Raw genomic sequence first — 19,702 nt, 5'->3', positions numbered from 1 at the left:
GGAGCTAGACAGCTGGGCTGCTTGATCACAGTTGTCAGGAGGGGGTGCTAGACAGAGGGCCTGCACTGTGTGTGTGTCTAGGGACCCCAAGATTGGGACAGTGCCTGAGGATCCAGACATTAGATTCCCTCAAAGAAGTCTGGTCAATGGCCAAGAGCAGGAACTTGACCAAACCTGTGACAGGAGACCAATATAATTATTGCCAATCAACATGGGTTTATGGAAAAAAGATCTTGTCAAACTGATTTTTTTTATGAGATTACAAGTTTAGCTGATAAAGATAAGTAAGAACATAAGAATGGCCATACTGGGTCAGACTAAAGGTCCATCCATCCCAGTATCCTGTCTTCCGACAGTGGCCAATGCCAGGTGCCCCAGAGGGAGTGAACCTAACAGGTAATGATCAAGTGATCTCTCTCCTGCCATCCATCTCCACCCTCTAACAAACAGAGGCTAGGGACACCATTCCTTACCCATCCTGGCTAATAGCCATTAATGACCTTAACCTCCATGAATTTATCTAGTTCTCTTTTAAACCCTGTGTTGGTGTAATATATTTCTTCTGTAAGACATTTTACTTGGTTCCACATGACATTTTGTAATAATACAAAATCAACATGAAACAACCAATTTTTTTATTTTTGATAAGTGATAAATCTGAAAACATAGTTAAATGGGGAATCATCATCAGGCAGGTCTATTTCTACTGGGTTCCTGCAGAGAATGATCAGTTCTTGGCCCTACATTATTTAATATTTTTATCAATAAAGAAAACAATTACTGATAAAGTTTGCAGATGACCCAAAAATTGGGGGAGTGGTAAATAATCAACAGGACAGGCCACTACTACAGAGTGATCTGGATTGCTTGGTAAGATGGGTGCAAGCAAACAATGTGTGTTTTAATATGGCCAAATGTAAGGAGCAAAGAATGTAGGCCATACTTACAGAATGGAGAAGCAGTGACTCTGAAAAAGACTGGGGGAGCAAGGCGGGGAAGGTTATGTGGGATGATCAGCTCAACACGAACTTCCAGTGTCATACTGTGAACAAAGGGCCATTGCAGTCCTTGGATGTATGAACAGGAGAATTTCAAGTAAGACTAGGAAAGTTTATACTACCTCTGCATTTGGCACTGGGGCGACCACTACTGGAATACTGTGTCCAGTTTTGTGTGTGCAGTTCAAGAAGGATGTTGAAATATTGGAGAGGGTACAGAGAAAAGTCATGAGAATAATTAAAATATTTGAAAACATGTCTTTGTCTTCAAGTGTTTGTCCACCTGGATCCCTGTGTGAAGGGGTTAGAATGGTTTTGGCCTTTACTGTCTGTTGAGACTGGGTACATGCCCTGCATGTCCTCTCCTCCTGTGACACAGACATGCCCAGGCAGGTATATTACACCTATGTCCAACGACTCTCCTAATATTTCACTGAAGGGGGTTGTTGGTGTCACTAGGCATCATCCTAGGTAACTCGGGGTGGTGGTGGAAGACCACGAGAGTCAATGAAGCCCCCCCCGCTCTAGGCCAAAGTGAACCAAAGCCCCTCCATGTTAAACTTTACTAACCTCACAGGCCAGCAGCTGGAAAGCGGTAGTGATAAGGGGAACCTACATGCTTCTAGCTGAAGGACAAAATAACTTGCAGAAGGGAACATTGCGAACAAGCTACACAGCCAAGGTCGTTTAATGTAACTGCTACAGGGGGACAGGGGGAGGAAGGGGGGGAGGTAGGGAAGGAAGGGGGGGAGGAAGGAAAGAATAAAAAGGGAAAAACTGCTTGTATCAGCGCGCTTGATTTGAGACATGCTGGTCTCCTAGTGCCTATTCAGAGCTCTTGAATAAACTTTGTCTGCTTCTCCACCCTGGTGTGTTCATTGGCGCAAAGCACACAGGGCAACGAACCCCGCTGTTGCCCCCTTGGGCCCTCTGTGCCGGCAACAGGGTCTTGTGGGATCTCGACCAAAAGCCAAGAACTAGCTGGTGATCATGATTATTGTGGGATATTAGTACAGGAAACGGTTTTAGAGTTTTATGTAACATGCACTATTGGGTTCCAAAGCAGTTGCAGGTGAAACTTGTCACCTTAGGCGGGATGGGTCTCAGATGACTCAGTCCACACAGAACAATTTACATCTGTTGACTCAGCCCAGCCCTGTGTTTACAGACTGGAGCAGATGCCAAGTTGGAGCACTGATAAAGACAAAAGAACCACAAGGAAAGACTCTGAATGGGGACCAACGGGACTGAGCTGAAGTTAATGAAATGTCTGGATTATGAAATAAGACAAAAGTCTGGGACTGCATAAAAGAAGGAAAAAGGGCACACACTGTTCTCCATTATGGAGAAGATACTCTGCCAGCGGGAGTGTCTCATGGAAAGTGGATTGAAGTTCCCTGGACTAGACAAGCACTTCATGGACTGACCACTGGGTGAGAAATATCTTAGGAAAATAACTTGTTAAAAAATATAGGCTATAGCTTGCCTGTTATATTATTATTTTACCTGTAACCTTATATTACAAATAAGCAAATCTTTATACTTGCCTTTATTTAACTCTCTTAAATTTGAGCTTTGTAAAATAAATCTCAATTTGGTTTTACTATGGATATGTCTAAGTGTCTTGTGATGGACTGAAGTGAAGCCAGTAAACTGGGGTGTGTGGCTTCCACGGAGGCAGCGGATTGGTGTATGTTGCAGGTGGCCAGACGACAAGGGACTAGGCTCTCAGGCGCAACAAGGTGGAGTGTGTAAATTGCTAGCCTGTAGAGGGAAAGAGCAGGGTTTGTGGTAGCCTGGAGTGGAGTGCCTGCAGCTGGTAGCTTTAGGAGGATGCCTTTTGCCCAGTGGGCACTGACAAGACTCCCTCACACCGTAAGCAGGTAGTAGCGATTCACCCCGGACACCTCAGTTAACCATAGAATCATAGAATATCAGGGTTGGAAGGGACCTCAGGAGGTCATCTAGTCCAACCCCCTGCTCAAAGCAGGACCAATTCCCAACTAAATCATCCCAGCCAGGGCTTTGTCAAGCCAGGCCTTAAAAACCTCCAAGGAAGGAGATTCCACCACCTCCCTAGGTAACGCATTCCAGTGCTTCACCACCCAGGAATATGCACAAGGGAGTCAAGAAGGGATACCCCATCCCAATAACCGGCGGGGACACAGAACTCCTCCAGCCTCGGGGTCGCGGGAGGCGAGCTCACAGCTCCTCTGGCCTGGTGCTACAGCAGGGACACAGAACGTGCCCCTCCAAAAGCAATCAAATTTTTATTCCTATGCATGCTCCTGTTAACCCTGAAGAGTGTCACATGCACACACCCCTCCCCAGCATGGGCATAAAGGTGGAGCAGCTGCCACTCAGCTTCTCCTTATTGCCTGTGGCAGTGAGACAGAGCTACACAGTGTCTGACTATTCCCCTGTAGCTTGCTTAGCATATTTCAGAGGTTTAGGAATTAGTGATTGGTTAGTTTCTTGTAGTCCTGGTGTTTGAACTTCATTTGGCCCACTGGCAAAAAGAGGACTTTTGTTTTTAAGTCTCACCTTGGTACTGAGGCACTTGTCTGATGGCTGAGACTAAGGGTATGTCTACACTACAAAATTAGGTCGATTTTATAGAAGTCCATTTTTAGAAATCCATTTTATACAGTCGATTGTGTATGTCCACACTAAGCGCATTAAGTCGGCAGAGCGCGTCCTCACTACCGTGGCTAGTATCGACTTACGGAGCGTTGCACTGTGGTTAGCTATCCCACAGTCTCCGCCACCCATTGGAATTCTGGGGTAAGCTCCCAATGCCTGCTGGGGCAAAAACATTGTCGCGGGTGGTTTTGGGTACATGTCATCAGTCACCCCTCCCTCCGTGAAAGCAACGGCAGACAATCTACCCGTGCAGATGCCATACCACGACAAGCATGGAGCCCGCTCAGCTCACTGTCACCGCTGCTGTTGTGGGCAAGTCTACTGTGGGGGCTGCTGTGATCCAAGTAGCCAATGCAATCATTGACATTCTGTTATCAAGGGTAGTGACTCTGGGAAATGTGCGGGCCTTTTTAGATTTTAGGTGCATCATATTCCTGTCCTTTGTCACTGGTGAAGAAGTCTTGCAGCCGTACATTCCAGTCCAGTCGGCTCTGTAACACCCCATAGCACTTCTGTGGTTGACACATGTAACAGCTCCAGGGCTCTTGCTCTTTTGCCTTGGCCGAGGTACCTTGCGCTACCTGGACCTCCAAGCATTCAACACAGAAGCAACTGCAGCAGCTGGCATTGCTACACAGCAGCAGCTCCTTGGCTTCGCAGCAGACAGTGCAGTGGGACTGCTAACCGTCGTCATCCACCGCTTCCGCTGCGACTCTGCTCTCCTGCTCCCCAGCGACGAGCTCGGGGGATCCGTTCTGGTCCCCCTGGGTGCTGCTGGCAGCAGACGGTGCCGTAGGACTGCTAACTGTCGTCATCCACCGCTTCCGCTGCGACTCTGCTCTCCTGCTCCCCAGCGACGAGCTCGGGGGATCCGTTCTGGTCCCCCTGGGTGCTGCTGGCAGCAGACGGTGCCGTAGGACTGCTAACCGTCGTCATCCACCGCTTCCGCTGCGACTCTGCTCTCCTGCTCCCCAGCGACGAGCTCAGGGGATCCGTTCTGGTCCTGCTGGGTGCTGCTGGAAGCAGATGGTGCAGTAGGACTGCTAACCATCGTCATCCACCGCTTCCACTGCAACTCTGCTCTCCTGCTCCCCAGCGACGACGTCGGGGGATCCGTACTGGTCCTCCTGGGTGCTGCTGGCAGCAGACGGTGCTGTAGGACTGGTAACCGTCGTCATCCACTGCTTCCGCTGCAACTCTGCTCTCCTGCTCCCCAGCGACGAGCTCGGGGGATCCGTTCTGGTCCCCCTGGGTGCTGCTGGCAGCAGACGGTGCCGTAGGACTGCTAACCGTCGTCATCCACCGCTTCCGCTGCGACTCTGCTCTCCTGCTCCCCAGCGACGAGCTCGGGGGATCCGTTCTGGTCCTCCTGGGTGCTGCTGGAAGCAGATGGTGCAGTAGGACTGCTAACCGTCGTCATCCACCGCTTCCGCTGCAACTCTGCTCTCCTGCTCCCCAGCGACGAGCTCGGGGGATCCGTTCTGGTCCTCCTGGGTGCTGCTGGCAGCAGACGGTGCCGTAGGACTGGTAACCGTCGTCCTCCACCGCTTCCGCTGCAACTCTGCTCTCCTGCTCCCCAGCGACGAGCTTGGGGGATCCATTCATGAAGCCTGGACAGTAGTAAGGAGCAGTTCAACTATAGGCTGAGCAAGTGCAGAATGGTGGTAGAATGTGCCTTTGGACGTTTAAAAGCTCGCTGGCGCTGTTGGTCAGACCTCAGCACAACCAACATTCCCATTGTTATTGCTGCTTGCTGTGTGCTCCATAATATCTGTGAGAGTAAGGGGGAGACGTTTATGGTGGGCTGGGAAGTTGAGGCAAATTGCCTGGCGTCCGATTTTGAGCAGCCAGACACCAGGGCGATTAGAAGAGCACAGCAAGGTGCGCTGTGCATCAGAGAGGCTTTGAAAACCAGTTTCATGACTGGCCAGGCTTCGGTGTGACAGTTGTGTGTGTTTCTCCTTGATGCAAACCCGCCCCCTTTGTTGATTTTAATTCCCTGTAAGCCAACCACCCTCCCACCTTCGAAATAAAGTAACTATTGTTTTGAAACCATGCATTCTTTCTTTATTAATTAAAAAAGAAAAATGAGATAATGTACAAGGTAGCCCGGGTGGGGTGGGGGAGGAGGGAAGGACAAGGCCACATTGCTTATCCACACTAAAAATCAAACTATTTGTTTGAATGACTGCCTTCTGTTGCTTGGGCCATCCTCTGGAGTGGAGCGGCTGGGTGCCCGGAGCCTCCCCCCCCCGCGTTCTTGGGCGTCTGGGTGAGGAGGCTATGGAACACGGGGAGGAGGGTAGGCGGTTATACAGTGGATGCAGCAGGGGTCTGTGCTCTTGTTGGCTTTCCTGCAGCTCCAACAGATGCTTCATCATGTCCGTTTGTTCCCCCATTAGCCTCAGCATCGCGTCCTGCCTCTGCTCTTCGCGCTCACTTAATTCTTTCCTGGCCTCTGCCACTGAATGCCTCCATGCATTGAGCTGTGCCCTATCAGTGCGGGAGGACTGCATGAGCTCGGAAAACATGTCATCGCGAGTGCGGTTTTTTTCGCCTTCTAATCTGCGATAACCTCTGGGACAGAGATGATAGAGGGAGCGTAGAAACATTCTACGCTCTACGATTCTGGGGGGACTGCATGGTCACCTGTGCTGCTGAATTCGCCACGCTGACCAAACAGGAAATGAAATTCAAAAGTTCCCGGGGCTTTTCCTGTGTACCTGGCTAGTGCATCGGAGTTCAAAGTGCTGTCCAGAGCGGTCACAATGGAGCACTCTGGGATAGCTCCCGCGTCCGCACTACCCCAAATTCGACCCAGCAAAGTTGATTTTAGCACTACTCCTGTCACCGGGGAGGAGTACAGAAGTCGATTTTAAGAGCCGTTTAGGTTGACGGAACAGGGTTGGTTGTGTGGACACATTCATTTTTAAATTGACCTAACGAGGCTAAATTCGACCTAAGCCCGTAGTGTAGACCAGGTCTCAGTCTCCATTTTAAAACCTGCTCTGCCTGTAAGGCAGATATGCCTTTAAATAATGGGCACACTAAATGCCTCTTGTTTCAGGGGAAAGTGATACAATCACAGGGCTGGAAAGGACCTATGTCACAGTTTCAGGGTAACTGCATCTTTAATAATCCCCACACCCATTGTGGTCCACTTCAGGAATGGCAGCCTTTAGGTGTATGTGTGGCATCTTTTCAAGCCCAGGGGTATAATTGAAGGTGGCACCACTAATGAGAGATAGCTCAGTGGTTTGAGCATTGGCCTGCTAAACCCAGGGGTGTGAGCTCAATCCTTGAGGGGGACACTTAGGGATCTGGGGGAAAAAAAAAATTCTGAGGCCCCTCCTTGAAACAGTTATATGTTCTTCTAAAGGCAGTTTTAGTTAGTGCCCCTGTTATCCCAGGAGCGAGGGTTTCTTCTGGCACTAAGGAGTAGATTCACAAAGGGACTTAGGCACCTAAATCCCAGAATCAGCACCAATGATATTCACAAAACCCTGCTCAGCTGCTGCTGAACATAAGATAAGAGCTAAGGCATTCATATATACCCCAATCCCCAAAGCTAGTTGATTCGGGGCCATTCACCATCACAGATCACAAAGGATGTTCAAGCAGTTTGCTGTCTATTCTCCCAGCTAGGCCTGAGGATCAATCACAAAATGTCTGCTCTAGCCTCAATCAAGAGTTTCTAGGGGAAACATTGGACTCCGCGTTGCATAGAGTGGATCTTCCTCAAGGAAGGCTTTTTAAAATGTAACATCAGGCCTTCATTCTCAGCCAAGGACTCTGAGAGTCTGCCTCAGCTTGCTGGGACACATAGTGGCACTCCACATGCAAGATTATATGATGCAATTGCAAAAAAATATCACTCTAGGGTATATTAACAGCCATGATGAATATAAGACATGGGAAGAGGGGGGTAACTGACCCGCTCTACTTGGCCCTGGTGAGACCTCAACTGCAGTACTGTGCCCAATTCTGGGTGCCACACATTAGGGAAGATGTGGACAAATTTGGAGAGTTCAGAGGAGAGCAACAAAAATGATAAATGGTTTAAAATACCTGATCTATGAGGAAAGGATAAAAAAACTGGGTATGTTTAGTGTTGAGAGAAGAGGGACCTGATGAGTCTGCCCTCTGAACTAATGGCTACCCGTTCCTTGTTGCATCTATCTATGAAAGTAGCATTTTTGGTAGTTACTACATCCGCGAGAAGAGTGGTTGAATTACGAGCATTGATAGCTGACCCTCCTTAGATGGTTTTTATAAAGATAAGGTATACTTAGAGTCCCATGCACAATTCCTGACTAAAGTAGTTTTGGAATTCCACCTCCATCAAGCCATATATTTATTGACATTATTTCCTAAATCCCATTCTCATAAGGCTGAAGAATGAACATCCATGGCATGGAATCTAAGAGGTTTTCCCTTTTACTTGATCTTTTCGAGTGTCATCCCAGCTGTTAATTTCAGTTGTGGGCAGAATGAAAGGCCTCCCACCCTTGACACAAAGAACTTCCTCCTGGATTTTGTCCTGCAAACATCTATGCGACAAGAGATGACATTGCAAAAGTGCCTGTGACGTTATTAATATGAACTGGAACAGTATAGATCATTTTTTACAACCAAGGTCCTGTAGTGGCCCAAACCTTGTATAAAGGGGGTCAAATAAGGTGTCTAAGACAAGGATATGGTTGGCTGCTTATGATTATGCTGTCTGTATGCTTGTATCATTTTTGTATGTAAAGTTATAAGTACTGGCTCTATACTGTCTCTATTTCAAACTTGTGCTATGCTTCTGGGTGACACCTCAGACAATTTGGCGTCAGCACTGCCTAGCCTGCTTGATAACCCATTAAGGACCATCAGCTACACAACTGACCGATTGAGAGAAGGTAGATACACCTTGTGACTCAGCAAGGCATGCATGGACATGCCTATGGACAGAACTCTAAGGTTTTTCCATGCCATGTGCTGGAGAGTTTGTCTTTGAAACAAACAAAAGCAGAGGCCACATGGCAAGAGACTATAAAAGGCTGCTGCATCTCCTCCATCTTGTCTTCAATCCTGCTTCTGACCTCTGGAGAAACCTTGTTACAAACTGAAGCTCTGAACGACCCATCCCAGCTATGGATGTACTCCAGAGACTTGATTTGAACCTGCAGTTTATTCCATCACTGCTACAAGCCTAACCAAGAACTTTGCCATTACTGTATGTAATTGATTCCATTTAACCAATTTTAGTTCTCATCTATATTTCTTTCTTTTATGAATAAACCTTTAGATTTTAGATTCTAAAGGATTGGCAACAGCGTGATTTGTGAGTAAGAGCTGACGTATATTGACCTGGGTCTAGGGCTTGGTCCTTTGGGATCAAGAGAACCTTTTTTCTTTTACTGGGGTATTGGTTTTCATAACCATTTGTCCCCATAACGAGTGGCACTGGTGGTGATACTGGGAAACTGGAGTGTCTAAGGGAATTGCTTGTGTGACTTGTGGTTAGCCAGTGGGGTAAACCAAAGTCCTCTCTGTCTGGCTGGTTTGGTGTGCCTTAGAAGTGGAGAAACCCCAGCCTTGGGCTGTAACTGCCCTGCTCTAAGCAATTTGTCCTGAATTGATACTCTCAGTTGTGTCCCGCCAGAGGCAGCATCGTTACAGTGCCACTTCTGAGGAAGCTGATAGCATACGCTATGAGATTTCAAGCAGTTTCTGCAGCTTGTTTGGCCCAAGTACCTATAGCAGACATTTGTAGATCTGCAACTTGGACATGGATGCATATCTTTACAACATCCTCTCTCAGCATTCCAGAGGCGAGGCCAAGTTTGGAAGTGTGGTTTTACAATGTTCAGGTAGACTCCCAAACCCACCTCCGGACTGAACTGCTTGTGAGTCACCTGAAGTGGAATGGACATATGCAATCGCTCAAAAAGAAAAGTGGTCACTATCCTGTTCTGTAACTGGTCTGCAAGCTATTTTGCACATGTCCATTCCAGACCCACGCTCCTTCCCTTTATATCAGAGTCTGTCTGGCAAGAAGGAACTAAGGAGTAGATGGGGTGGCTCTGCTCTTTATACAATCGTGCAGTACTGAGAGACTGCTGAGGGTGCATGGGTACTGCTTAAGGAAAAATCTCTGACTCTGGTGCACTGGGCACACGCACACCTGAAGTGGAATGGACATGTACAACATATCTTGAAGAACAACAGTTTTATAGACAAGGTTAGTAACTGTTTTTTATCATGTCACCATCAGCTGGGGGCTAGGCTGAGCCTAACTTGTCTTAAAGGGCCATCCCGCATGTGACAGTAACTAACCATTCTTTATATTGAGGAACTCAAGGAGCTGAGTCTATTTAGCTCGGCAAAGAGAAGGTTAAGGGGTGACTTAATCACAGTGTAGAGGTAACTACAGATGGGGAACTGAGGCCCAGAAAGACATAGGCTTGCTTGGGTCCACAAAGATATTTAGGTGCCTGTATCCTATGTTTAAGTAACACTGCAATCTCTTGGTCGGCTGCCACCTAATCCTGAAGGTGCCTAAACATGACACCTACATTTACAGTGTAAAAGTTCCCTTAGTGCCTATGTTTCTGCCTCTGCCTTGCTCTAGAAATCTGGACACCTATTTCCTGCCTAAGCCCCACAGTGATCTATGACCAGCGGAGAGACAGGCACTTCTCTGCCTATCTTATCAGGTAGGCATGCTCAGAGGCCGTTCTCTGGATCAGCTCCCACTCAAAATGTGGAGGAGCTGCCCATCTTATAACTTTTAGCCCAGTGGCTAGAGGTCTCAGCTGGGATGTGGGAGACCTACATTCAGTTCCCCCTGGAGCCTGAGGGAAGAAAGGATTTGAACAGGGGGGTCTCCCACACCCCTCTGGAATGTGCTTCAACCATTGAGCTCTGGGGTATTCCCACGTGGGTCATCCTCAGTCTCTCCTGTTGAAGCTGTTCCACTGTGGATAACTATTAAAGAGTCATTGGAGCAGGGGCACTGTCCCCTGGGTCTCCCATCTCTCAGGTGGGTCCCGCCTGAACCCCCATGCTAGAGAGTCATTCTTGCGCTCTCTTGGTGTCTCAGTGACTAAGTCAGTGGTGGGCAACCTGCGGCCGTTCAGGGTAATCCGCTGGCAGGCCACGAGACAGTGTTTACCTCCCTGCGGCCCGCCGCTTCCCACAGCTCCCATTGGCCGAGAACGGTGAACTGCAGGCACTAGGAGCTGCAGGTGGCCGTGCCTGCAGACGGTCAACATAAACACTGTCTTGCGCCCACCAGCGGATTACCCTGACGGGCCGCAAGTTGCCCACCACTGCTCTAAGTACTTATCCACCTTGGAACAGCTTCAACGGGAGATACTGAGGAAGCCCCATATCAGAATATCCCATAGCCCAGTAGTTAGAGCACTTTCCTGGGAGTTGTGGGAGACCCCTTCAAGGTGAAGTGGCCTGTTAACACCCCTCCAATCATAGGGGGGAAAGGAAGAGGGGGGGAAGGCAGCTGAGGGGGGAATTGTTCGTGGGTTACAAATTGTTGTAATAACCTGAAGAAGTGGGTTTTTTACCCACGAAAGCTTATACCCAAATAAATCTGTTAGTCTTTAAGGTGCCACCGGGCTCCTTGTTTTTGTAATAACCTGCTAATACCTCCTCCCCCAGCTGCCTTCCCTGGCCGACCTTCCTTTAACACCCTCCACTCACAGGGGGGAATGGGCCACTTCACCTTGAATGGTGTCTTGGACTGTGAGTTCACTGTTTAGTGTCATCTGTTCTACTTTACATTTACTGTGACACTCCGAGGCCATGTCTACACTACCACCTATGTCGGTAAAACGTATGTTGCTCAGGGGTGTGAATATTCCACCCTACCGAGCGACATAAGTTACACCAACATAAGAGCGCTGTGCACACTAGCAATGTGAGCAGGAAAGCTCTCTCCTGTCAGAATAGCGTGTCTTCACCACCTGTGCTCTAGCAGTGCAGCTGTATCGGTGCAGCGCTGTAGCTGTAGACATGGCCTTAGTGTTTCCCAGACCTGCAGCAGAGCTCAGTGTGGCTCAAAAGCTTGTCTCTCTCACCAACAGAAGTTAGTTCAATAAAAGATATTACCTTACCCACTTTATCTTAAGTGCCTATACACAAATGCAAGAAGCCTGGGAAACAAGCAGGGAGAACTGGAAGTCCTGGCACAGTCAGGGAACTATGATGTCATTGAAATAACAGAGACTTGGTGGGATAACTCACATGACTGGAGTACTGTCATGGATGGATATGAACTGTTCAGGAAGGACAGGCAGGGCAGAAAAGGTGGGGGAGTTGCATTGTATGTAAGAGAGGAGTATGACTGCTCAGAGCTCCGGTATGAAACTGCAGAAAAACCTGAGAGTCTCTGGATTAAGTTTAGACGTGTGAGCATCAAGGATGATGTCGTGGTGGGAGTCTGCTATAGACCACCAGACCAGGGGGATGAGGTGGACGAGGCTTTCTTCCGGCAACTAGCAGAAGTTGCTAGATCGCAGGCCCTGGTTCTCATGGGAGACTTTAATCACCCTGATATCTGCTGGGAGAGCAATACAGCGGTGCACAGACAATCCAGGAAGTTTTTGGAAAGTGTAGGGGACAATTTCCTGGTGCAAGTGCTGGAGGAACCAACTAGGGGCAGAGCTCTTCTAGACCTGCTGCTCACAAACCGGGAAGAATTAGTAGGGGAAGCAAAAGTGGATGGGAACCTGGGAGGCAGTGACCATGAGATGGTCGAGTTCAGGATCCTGACACAAGGAAGAAAGAAGAGCAGCAGAATACGGACCCTGGACTTCAGAAAAGCAGACTTTGACTCCCTCAGGAAACTGATGGGCAGGATCCCCTGGGAGAATAACATGAGGGGGAAAGGAGTCCAGGAGAGCTGGCTGTATTTTAAAGAATCCTTATTGAGGTTGCAGGAAAAAAACATCCCAATGTGTAGAAAGAACAGTAAATATGGCAGGCAACCAGCTTGGCTTAACAGTGAAATCCTTGCTGACCTTAAACGCAAAAAAGAAGCTTACAAGAAGTGGAAGATTGGACAAATGACCAGGGAGGAGTATAAAAATATTGCTCAGGCATGCAGGAGTGAAATCAGGAAGGCCAAATCACACTTGGAGTTGCAGCTAGCAAGTGATGTTAAGAGTAACAAGAAGGGTTTCTTCAGGTATGTTAGCAACAAGAAGAAAGTCAAGGAAAGTGTGGGCCCCTTACTGAACGAGGGAGGCAACCTAGTAACAGAGGATATGGAAAAAGCTAATGTACTCAATGATTTTTTTGCCTCTGTCTTCACGAACAAGGTCAGCTCCCAGACTGCTGCACTGGGCAGCACAATATGGGGAAAAGGTGACCAGCCTTCTATGGAGAAAGAAGTGGTTCGGGACTATTTAGAAAAACTGGACGAGCACAAGTCCATGGGGCTGGATGCGCTGCATCCGAGGGTGCTAAAGGAGTTGGCGGATGTGATTGCAGAGCCATTGGCCATTATCTTTGAAAACTCATGGCGATCGGGGGAGGTCCCGGATGACTGGAAAAAGGCTAATGTAGTGCCCATCTTTAAAAAAGGGAAGGAGGAGGATCCGGGGAACTACAGGCCAGTCAGCCTCACCTCAGTCCCTGGAAAAATCATGGAGCAGGTCCTCAAGGAATCAATTCTGAAGCACTTAGAGGAGAGGAAAGTGAACAGGAACAGTCAGCATGGATTCATCAAGGGCAAGTCATGCCTAACTAACCTAATTGCCTTCTATGAGGAGATAACTGACTCTGTGGATGAGGGGAAAGCAGTGGATGTGTTATTCCTTGACTTTAGCAAAGCTTTTGATACAGTCTCCCACAGTATTCTTGCCAGCAAGTTAAAGAGGTATGGGCTGGATGAATGGACTATAAGGTGGATAGAAAGCTGGCTAGATCGTCAGGCTCAACGGGTAGTGATCAACGGCTCCATGTCTAGTTGGCAGCCGGTTTCAAGTGGATTGCCCCAGGGGTCGGTCCTGGGGCCGGTTTTGTTCAATATCTTCATTAATGATCTGGAGGATGGCGTGGACTGCACTCTCAGCAAGTTTACAGATGACACTAAACTGGGAGGAGTGGTAGATACACTGGAGGGTAGGGATAGGATACAGAGGGACCTAGACAAATTAGAGGATTGGGCCAAAAGAAACCTGATGAGGTTCAATAAGGACAAGTGCAGAGTCCTGCACTTAGGACGGAAGAATCCCATGCACTGTTACAGACTAGGGACCGAGTGGCTAGGAAGCAGTTCTGCAGAAAAGGACCTAGGGGTTACAGTGGACGAGAAGCTGGATATGAGTCAACAGTGTGCCCTTGTTGCCAAGAAAGCTAACAGCATTTCGGGCTGTGTAAGTAGGAGCATTGCCAGCAGATCGAGGGACGTGATCATTCCCCTCTTTTCGACATTGGTGAGGCCTCATCTGGAGTACTGTGTCCAGTTTTGGGCCCCAGACTACAAGAAGGATGTGGAAAAATTGGAAAGAGTTCAGCAGAGGGCAACAAAAATGATTAGGGGGCTGAAGCACATGACTTATGGGGAGAGGCTGAGGGAACTGGGATTGTTCAGTCTGCAGAAGAGAAGAATGAGGGGGGATTTGATAGCTGCTTTCAACTACCTGAAAGGGGGTTCCAAAGAGGATGGATCTAGACTGTTCTCAGTGGTACCTGATGACAGAACAAGGAGTAATGGTCTCAAGTTGCAGTTGGGGAGGTTTAGGTTGGATATTAGGAAAAACTTTTTCACTAGGAGGGTGGTGAAGCACTGGAATGCGTTACCTAGGGAGGTGGTGGAATCTCCTTCCTTAGAGGTTTTTAAGGTCAGGCTTGACAAAGCCCTGGCTGGGATGATTTAGTTGGGGTTGGTCCTGCTTTGAGTAGGGGGTTGGACTAGATGACCTCCTGAGGTCCCTTCCAACCCTGATATTCTATGATTCTATGATCTCCCTGCTATCCTGTGCCTGACAGGGCTAAAACAACACTGCCCAGCCTCGCAGAGACTTCCTGTTGGCGTAGCAAGAAATTCAGCTCAGATTTCCCAAGGCCCAGGCTAGTGTCCAAACTCGGAGCTCATTCCTCCTCTCAAGTAAGAGGTGGGGTGGGTGGAGAAAGAAGTGTGTGTAGGGGGGGGGGGGGTTGAGATGCTCCTGGGCTAGGGTAGCACATGTGGAGGGGGGGTAGGGGATGTGTGGGGAGCACAGGGACATTGGGTACAAAAGGCTGTGGGGGAGGGTGTGTGTGGGGAGCACAGGAAGAAGGGGTGCAGAAGGCTGTGGGGGAGGGGTGTGTGTGGGAAGCACAGGAAGAAGGGGTGCAGAAGGCTGTGGGGGAGGGGTGTGTGTGGGAAGCACAGGAAGAAGGGGTGCAGAAGGCTGTGGGGGAGGGGTGTGTGTGGGAAGCACAGGAAGAAGGGGTGCAGAAGGCTGTGGGGGAGGGGTGTGTGTGGGAAGCACAGGAAGAAGGGGTGCAGAAGGCTGTGGGGGAGGGGTGTGTGTGGGAAGCACAGGAAGAAGGGGTGCAGAAGGCTGTGGGGGAGGGGTGTGTGTGGGAAGCACAGGAAGAAGGGGTGCAGAAGGCTGTGGGGGAGGAGAGGCGATGTGTGTGGGGAGAAGAGGGAGATGGGGTGCAGCTTGCTGCGGGGGAGGGATGGGGGATGGAGCGCTGGGCGTAACAGGCTGTCTGGGGCTGGGGGTCGGGTCACCGGTCGGGACGCCCCAGGGTCGGGCTGCTGCCCCACGTGTTCATACCCGGGAGGGAGCTGTGCCCCGCCCCCGGAGTTACCTGCTCGCCGGAGCGTTACGCGCGGCGACGTCACGGTGCCACCTGGGGGCGGGGCGGGGCGTCGCTCGGTGCCGCGGCTGCAGGGAGCGGCGGCGGGAGGCCGGGGAGGCTGCAGCGGCCGCCGGAAGCAAGCGGGACCCGAGCGGCCGACAATGGGGCCCGGGCTGGGGCTGCGGCTCCTGCTGCTGCTGGTGCCCGCGGGGCTGGGGGCTGCCGCGCGCTCCGCCGTGCCCCGGACAGCGAGACCCTTCCCGGGTAAGGCTGGGGGGGTCCCCATCTCCCCGGGCCTGGCCGGGCCGGGGGGGTCCCCATCTCCCCGGTCCGGAGCGGGGGGGGCCCCATCTCCCCGGGCCCCATTTCCCCTGGCCGGAGCGGGGGTCCCATCTCCGCGGGCCCCGGCGGGGGGTCCTGTCGCCCTGGCGCGCCGGGTGCTGCTGTCCGACCCGAGTAGCCAGCTGGCCGCCCGGGCGTGGCTGCCTCCTGCGGGGGGCTGAGCCGGGCTGTAGGGGCGTACCTGGCGGGCAGCCCCGGGCCCTGCGGGCAGGGATTGAGTAGCGGCCGCTGTACACCGGAGCCTTACCCCGGAGCCGGGCACCGGCCCCGCCCGCCCGCAGACCTCCGCCGGCCGGCCCCCAGCCTCGCCTATCAGCCCTGGGCACTCGCTGGATGATGTCACCCGGCAATGCAGAGCCCCCAGCCTGCGGGTTTGCTCCTGAACGTGCCGGTGGCTCAGGAAGGCTGCGGGCATCCGCCGGGGGCCGGGGTACGGCTCTGTCCGGGGGCCAGCGGCTGTCGTCGGTCTCACTAATGTGCAGCAAGCGCTGCTCTGAGCTGGGTCCCCCCGACTCCGGCCGGGCGCGCTCTGTGGTGTGGCGCTAGCTAGTGGGGCTGCCTAGGGTCCTGCCTCCCCTCCCATTGCTGATCAGATTGTATCCCGGTGAGCTGCGCATGGACAGCTGCATTTTGTACATCACCCAATCGATTTTTTACCTTTTCCTTTTGAAAAAGGACATTACGTTTTAGACTGATATTAAAATAACGTGATTTAGGTTGAAAATGAAGCACTCACAAGTAAGAGGCCTAATTTGGCCCCTGTGTGCTTGTGCATTGTGATACAGTCTTTAAATGATCAAACACTGTTATTTCACAGGACCCCTGACACATTCAGGGAGGGAGCATAAGGGGGCAAATTAAGGTTGGGCAGGTAAACAAATCTGATATTTCTGACTTTTGAATGCTTCACTTTGCAACCTTAATATTCTTTTAATGTAGCTTTTTAAATACAACTTCCTAGCCTTTTTTAAGGAACTGGGGAAAAAATCCTAATTCAGCCACCTGGCTAATCAACAATGTTAGAACCATTAGATCCACAGCACCTTTCTGTCATTTGAGCAACTGGAGTAACTGAAACCAGTAGCAGGTTGTCATCCTCTATGTGGGCCAGCCAATAGAGGGAGATGAGGCACGGATTCTGGGCAGTGGGTTTCACAGCTATTTGGCAACAGCAGAAGAACCTTGAGATTCTGGAGTTCTGGCTTCTGTTCCTGGTTCTGAGGGGAGTGTGCTCTAGTGGTTACCAAACCACCCTGCCCTCATCCTATTGAATTTATTCAAGTCTTGTTACAGTGGTGGCTACAGTTTATACTATTTATAATACTCCTGGCTGTGTTTCTTGCTCCACTTGTGTTTAGCAGTGATTTTTTCTCTTGGTTTGGGTGAATAACAGGGAGGAATGATCTGTAGCCTTGTATCATCTATGGTAGTGGCTCTCAACCTTTCCAGACTACTGTACCCCTTTCAGAAGTTTGATTTGTCTTGCATATCCCCAAGTTTCACCTCACTTAAAAACTACTTGCTTACAAAATCAGGCATAAAAATACAAAAGTGTCACAGCACACTATTACTGAAAACTTGCTGACTTTCTTATTTTTACCATATAATTATAAAATAAAGCAGTTGAAGTACAATATTTATATTCACATTTCAGTGTGTAGTACATAGAGCAATATAAAAACCTCATTGTATGAAATTTTACTTTGTATTGACTTCGCTAGTGCTTTTTATGTAACCTGTTGTAAAACTAGGCAAATATCTAGATGAGTTGATGTACTCCCTGGGAGACCTCTGTGTACCCCCAGGGGTACATATACCCCTGGTTGAGACCACTGACCTACGGGTTCCTCAGAGGCTGAAATAAATGCACATCCGTTGCTGCTGGTCTTTTAGCCCTTGTCTTTGCTAGGAAAAAGGGTGTGTTCTTACTTTGCTAGCTAATGTGGTAACGAAAAGGAGCAAAATGCTAATACAGACAAGGCAGTTATAGCTTTAACATGAGTTATTAGCAAATCAAGGAAGTCCTGGGTTCTCCCATAGTCTTTATCTTAAGCTTCTAACACATGTGAAAGGTACAATCTGCCTTGGCTTCCCTAGGAAGTTACTATGTATTAAGTAACACAAACAGAAACATACTTTTTCCTAGTGAAGATGTACTCCTATGATTGGGATAGAATTTATTTGGAGACTTCTGTTTGTCAATATAAATGTGTTGCATTAATGGAAGTAAATAAGCTATGACTATTGGCTTATCACCGCCATTTCCTGTAGCTTTCATTATATCATCTTAACTCTCTTCTGTCAGTGTGATCTACATTAACTCTACAATCTTACTTGCATCTGAAGAAGTGAGGTTCTTACCCACGAAAGCTTATGCTCCCAATACTTCTGTTAGTCTTAAAGGTGCCACAGGACCCTCTGTTGCTTTTTACAGATTCAGACTAACACGGCTACCCCTCTGATACTCTACAATCTAAGTAGTACGCCCTTCAGAAGAGTGATCTCGTCAGAACCTGTTATGTTTGTAGAGGGCCTGGCACAGCAGGGCTGGGGCTCTGTATGCTCCAGCCATACATATTTTACTACTAATGTGTGGAAATGATTTCTGAGCCAAACAGTTTCACGTGTGTAGCAGTGATGGGATATGGATGCCCTTTTATAGCAGTCCTTTGTCCATGGCTTAAATTGATTAATTTATTGCATGTTTAGTATCAGATTATATAATTATTGTAGAAATACCAGCCCTGCAGTAAGACTCAGGGACCAGGATCCTACTTAAGCTGCTGCCTCACTTGCCTGATGCTGGTTTTAGAATAGTGATTTTTTTTTTTTTGCGCAAAGCCCATTGTTTGCTTGGCCCCATTCTTTCTGATGAATATCTGTGCAAAGTGATTTATACTTCTAGAGGACCGTTTGTAAATGCATTAGCTAGCTGAAGGAGAAAGCGTGTAGCTGTATCAGACCCTGGAAATGGAAAAGGTGGTAGAGGTAATGGCTTTTATTGGGCATACACGGGAGTTCAGATATAAAAGTAGGGAACTCCAGGCCAGGGCGCAAATCCAGTTATGTCAAATGTTTCCTGATTGTGACTGATTAGATTGAGTGGAGAATAAAGTGTCCTACATTGCTTCATTGTAGCTCTAGCTAATTTTGTAAATATTTGAAATGAGAAAATATGGATACATGGGAAGATTTACTTACAGGATCGTCTGTGTGTCTGAAGGCACTAAGCCAAGGAAGTTGGAATCCCACCTTTAAAACCCCCTTTTAAATGCTGCTTCTGCTTGGGGGTGAGCAAGAATAAATGCACATAAAATGGTATTTTTGTCTTCTATGGGGAGGAGCTGATGTGGGTGCGCTGGCTAAAAGTATTGCCTCTGTCTCCAGCAGGACTAAAGGCTCGTGCCAATGTGCTGTAGGCAGTGAGGCAATGGCATAGGCACCGGCTTTCTAATTTCCCCAGGGTGCTCAACCCTCTGCCCCAGGCCCCACCCCCACTTCACCCCTTCCCTCAAGGCCCCACTCCTGCCCCGCCTCTTTCTGCCCCTTCCCCGAGCACGCCCCATACCCGCTCTTCCCCCCACCCCAGTGCCTCCTGCATGCCACTGAACAGCTGATCTGCAGCGCGCAGGAGGCACTGGAGGGAAGGGGGGAGGAGCTGATCAGCAGGGCCGCTGGTGAGTGCTGAGCACCCACTATTTTTTTTCCGTGGTGCTCCAGCCCCAGAGCACTGATGGAGTCGGCACCTATGGGCAATGGAATGGGGAAAGCAATCTGTGGCATCCTTGATTCCCCTTAAATGCATCTCAGTAACAACCTGTAACTAGAAAAGCAAACCAGTCCTGTACATTCGTATGGTTAAAATGTGTTCCACAGGGATAGCCTCTCTCTGAGGCTCCCTCTAGCGCCTACAGTAC

At 49.4% G+C, this 19,702-nt stretch overlaps 1 protein-coding gene across 1 annotated transcript in view; it reads left to right on the top strand.

Moving 5' to 3' along the window:
• The first annotated feature begins 15,604 nt into the window (after positions 1 to 15,604).
• SEMA4F (ssemaphorin 4F) overlaps positions 15,605 to 19,702 on the top strand; it is a 171,476-nt gene continuing 167,378 nt past the window's right edge. Inside the window, exon 1 of the mRNA XM_065405477.1 lies at positions 15,605 to 15,707. Within this exon, the coding sequence (XP_065261549.1) occupies positions 15,605 to 15,707 (103 nt within the window). The remainder of the gene's footprint in view (positions 15,708 to 19,702) is intronic.

The sequence above is a fragment of the Emys orbicularis genome, chromosome 5, assembly GCF_028017835.1.
Source record: "Emys orbicularis isolate rEmyOrb1 chromosome 5, rEmyOrb1.hap1, whole genome shotgun sequence".
NCBI classification, from domain to species: Eukaryota; Metazoa; Chordata; order Testudines; family Emydidae; genus Emys; species Emys orbicularis.
Note: the sequence above shows the minus strand (reverse complement) of the source record. Positions and strands in the feature narration are given on the sequence as shown.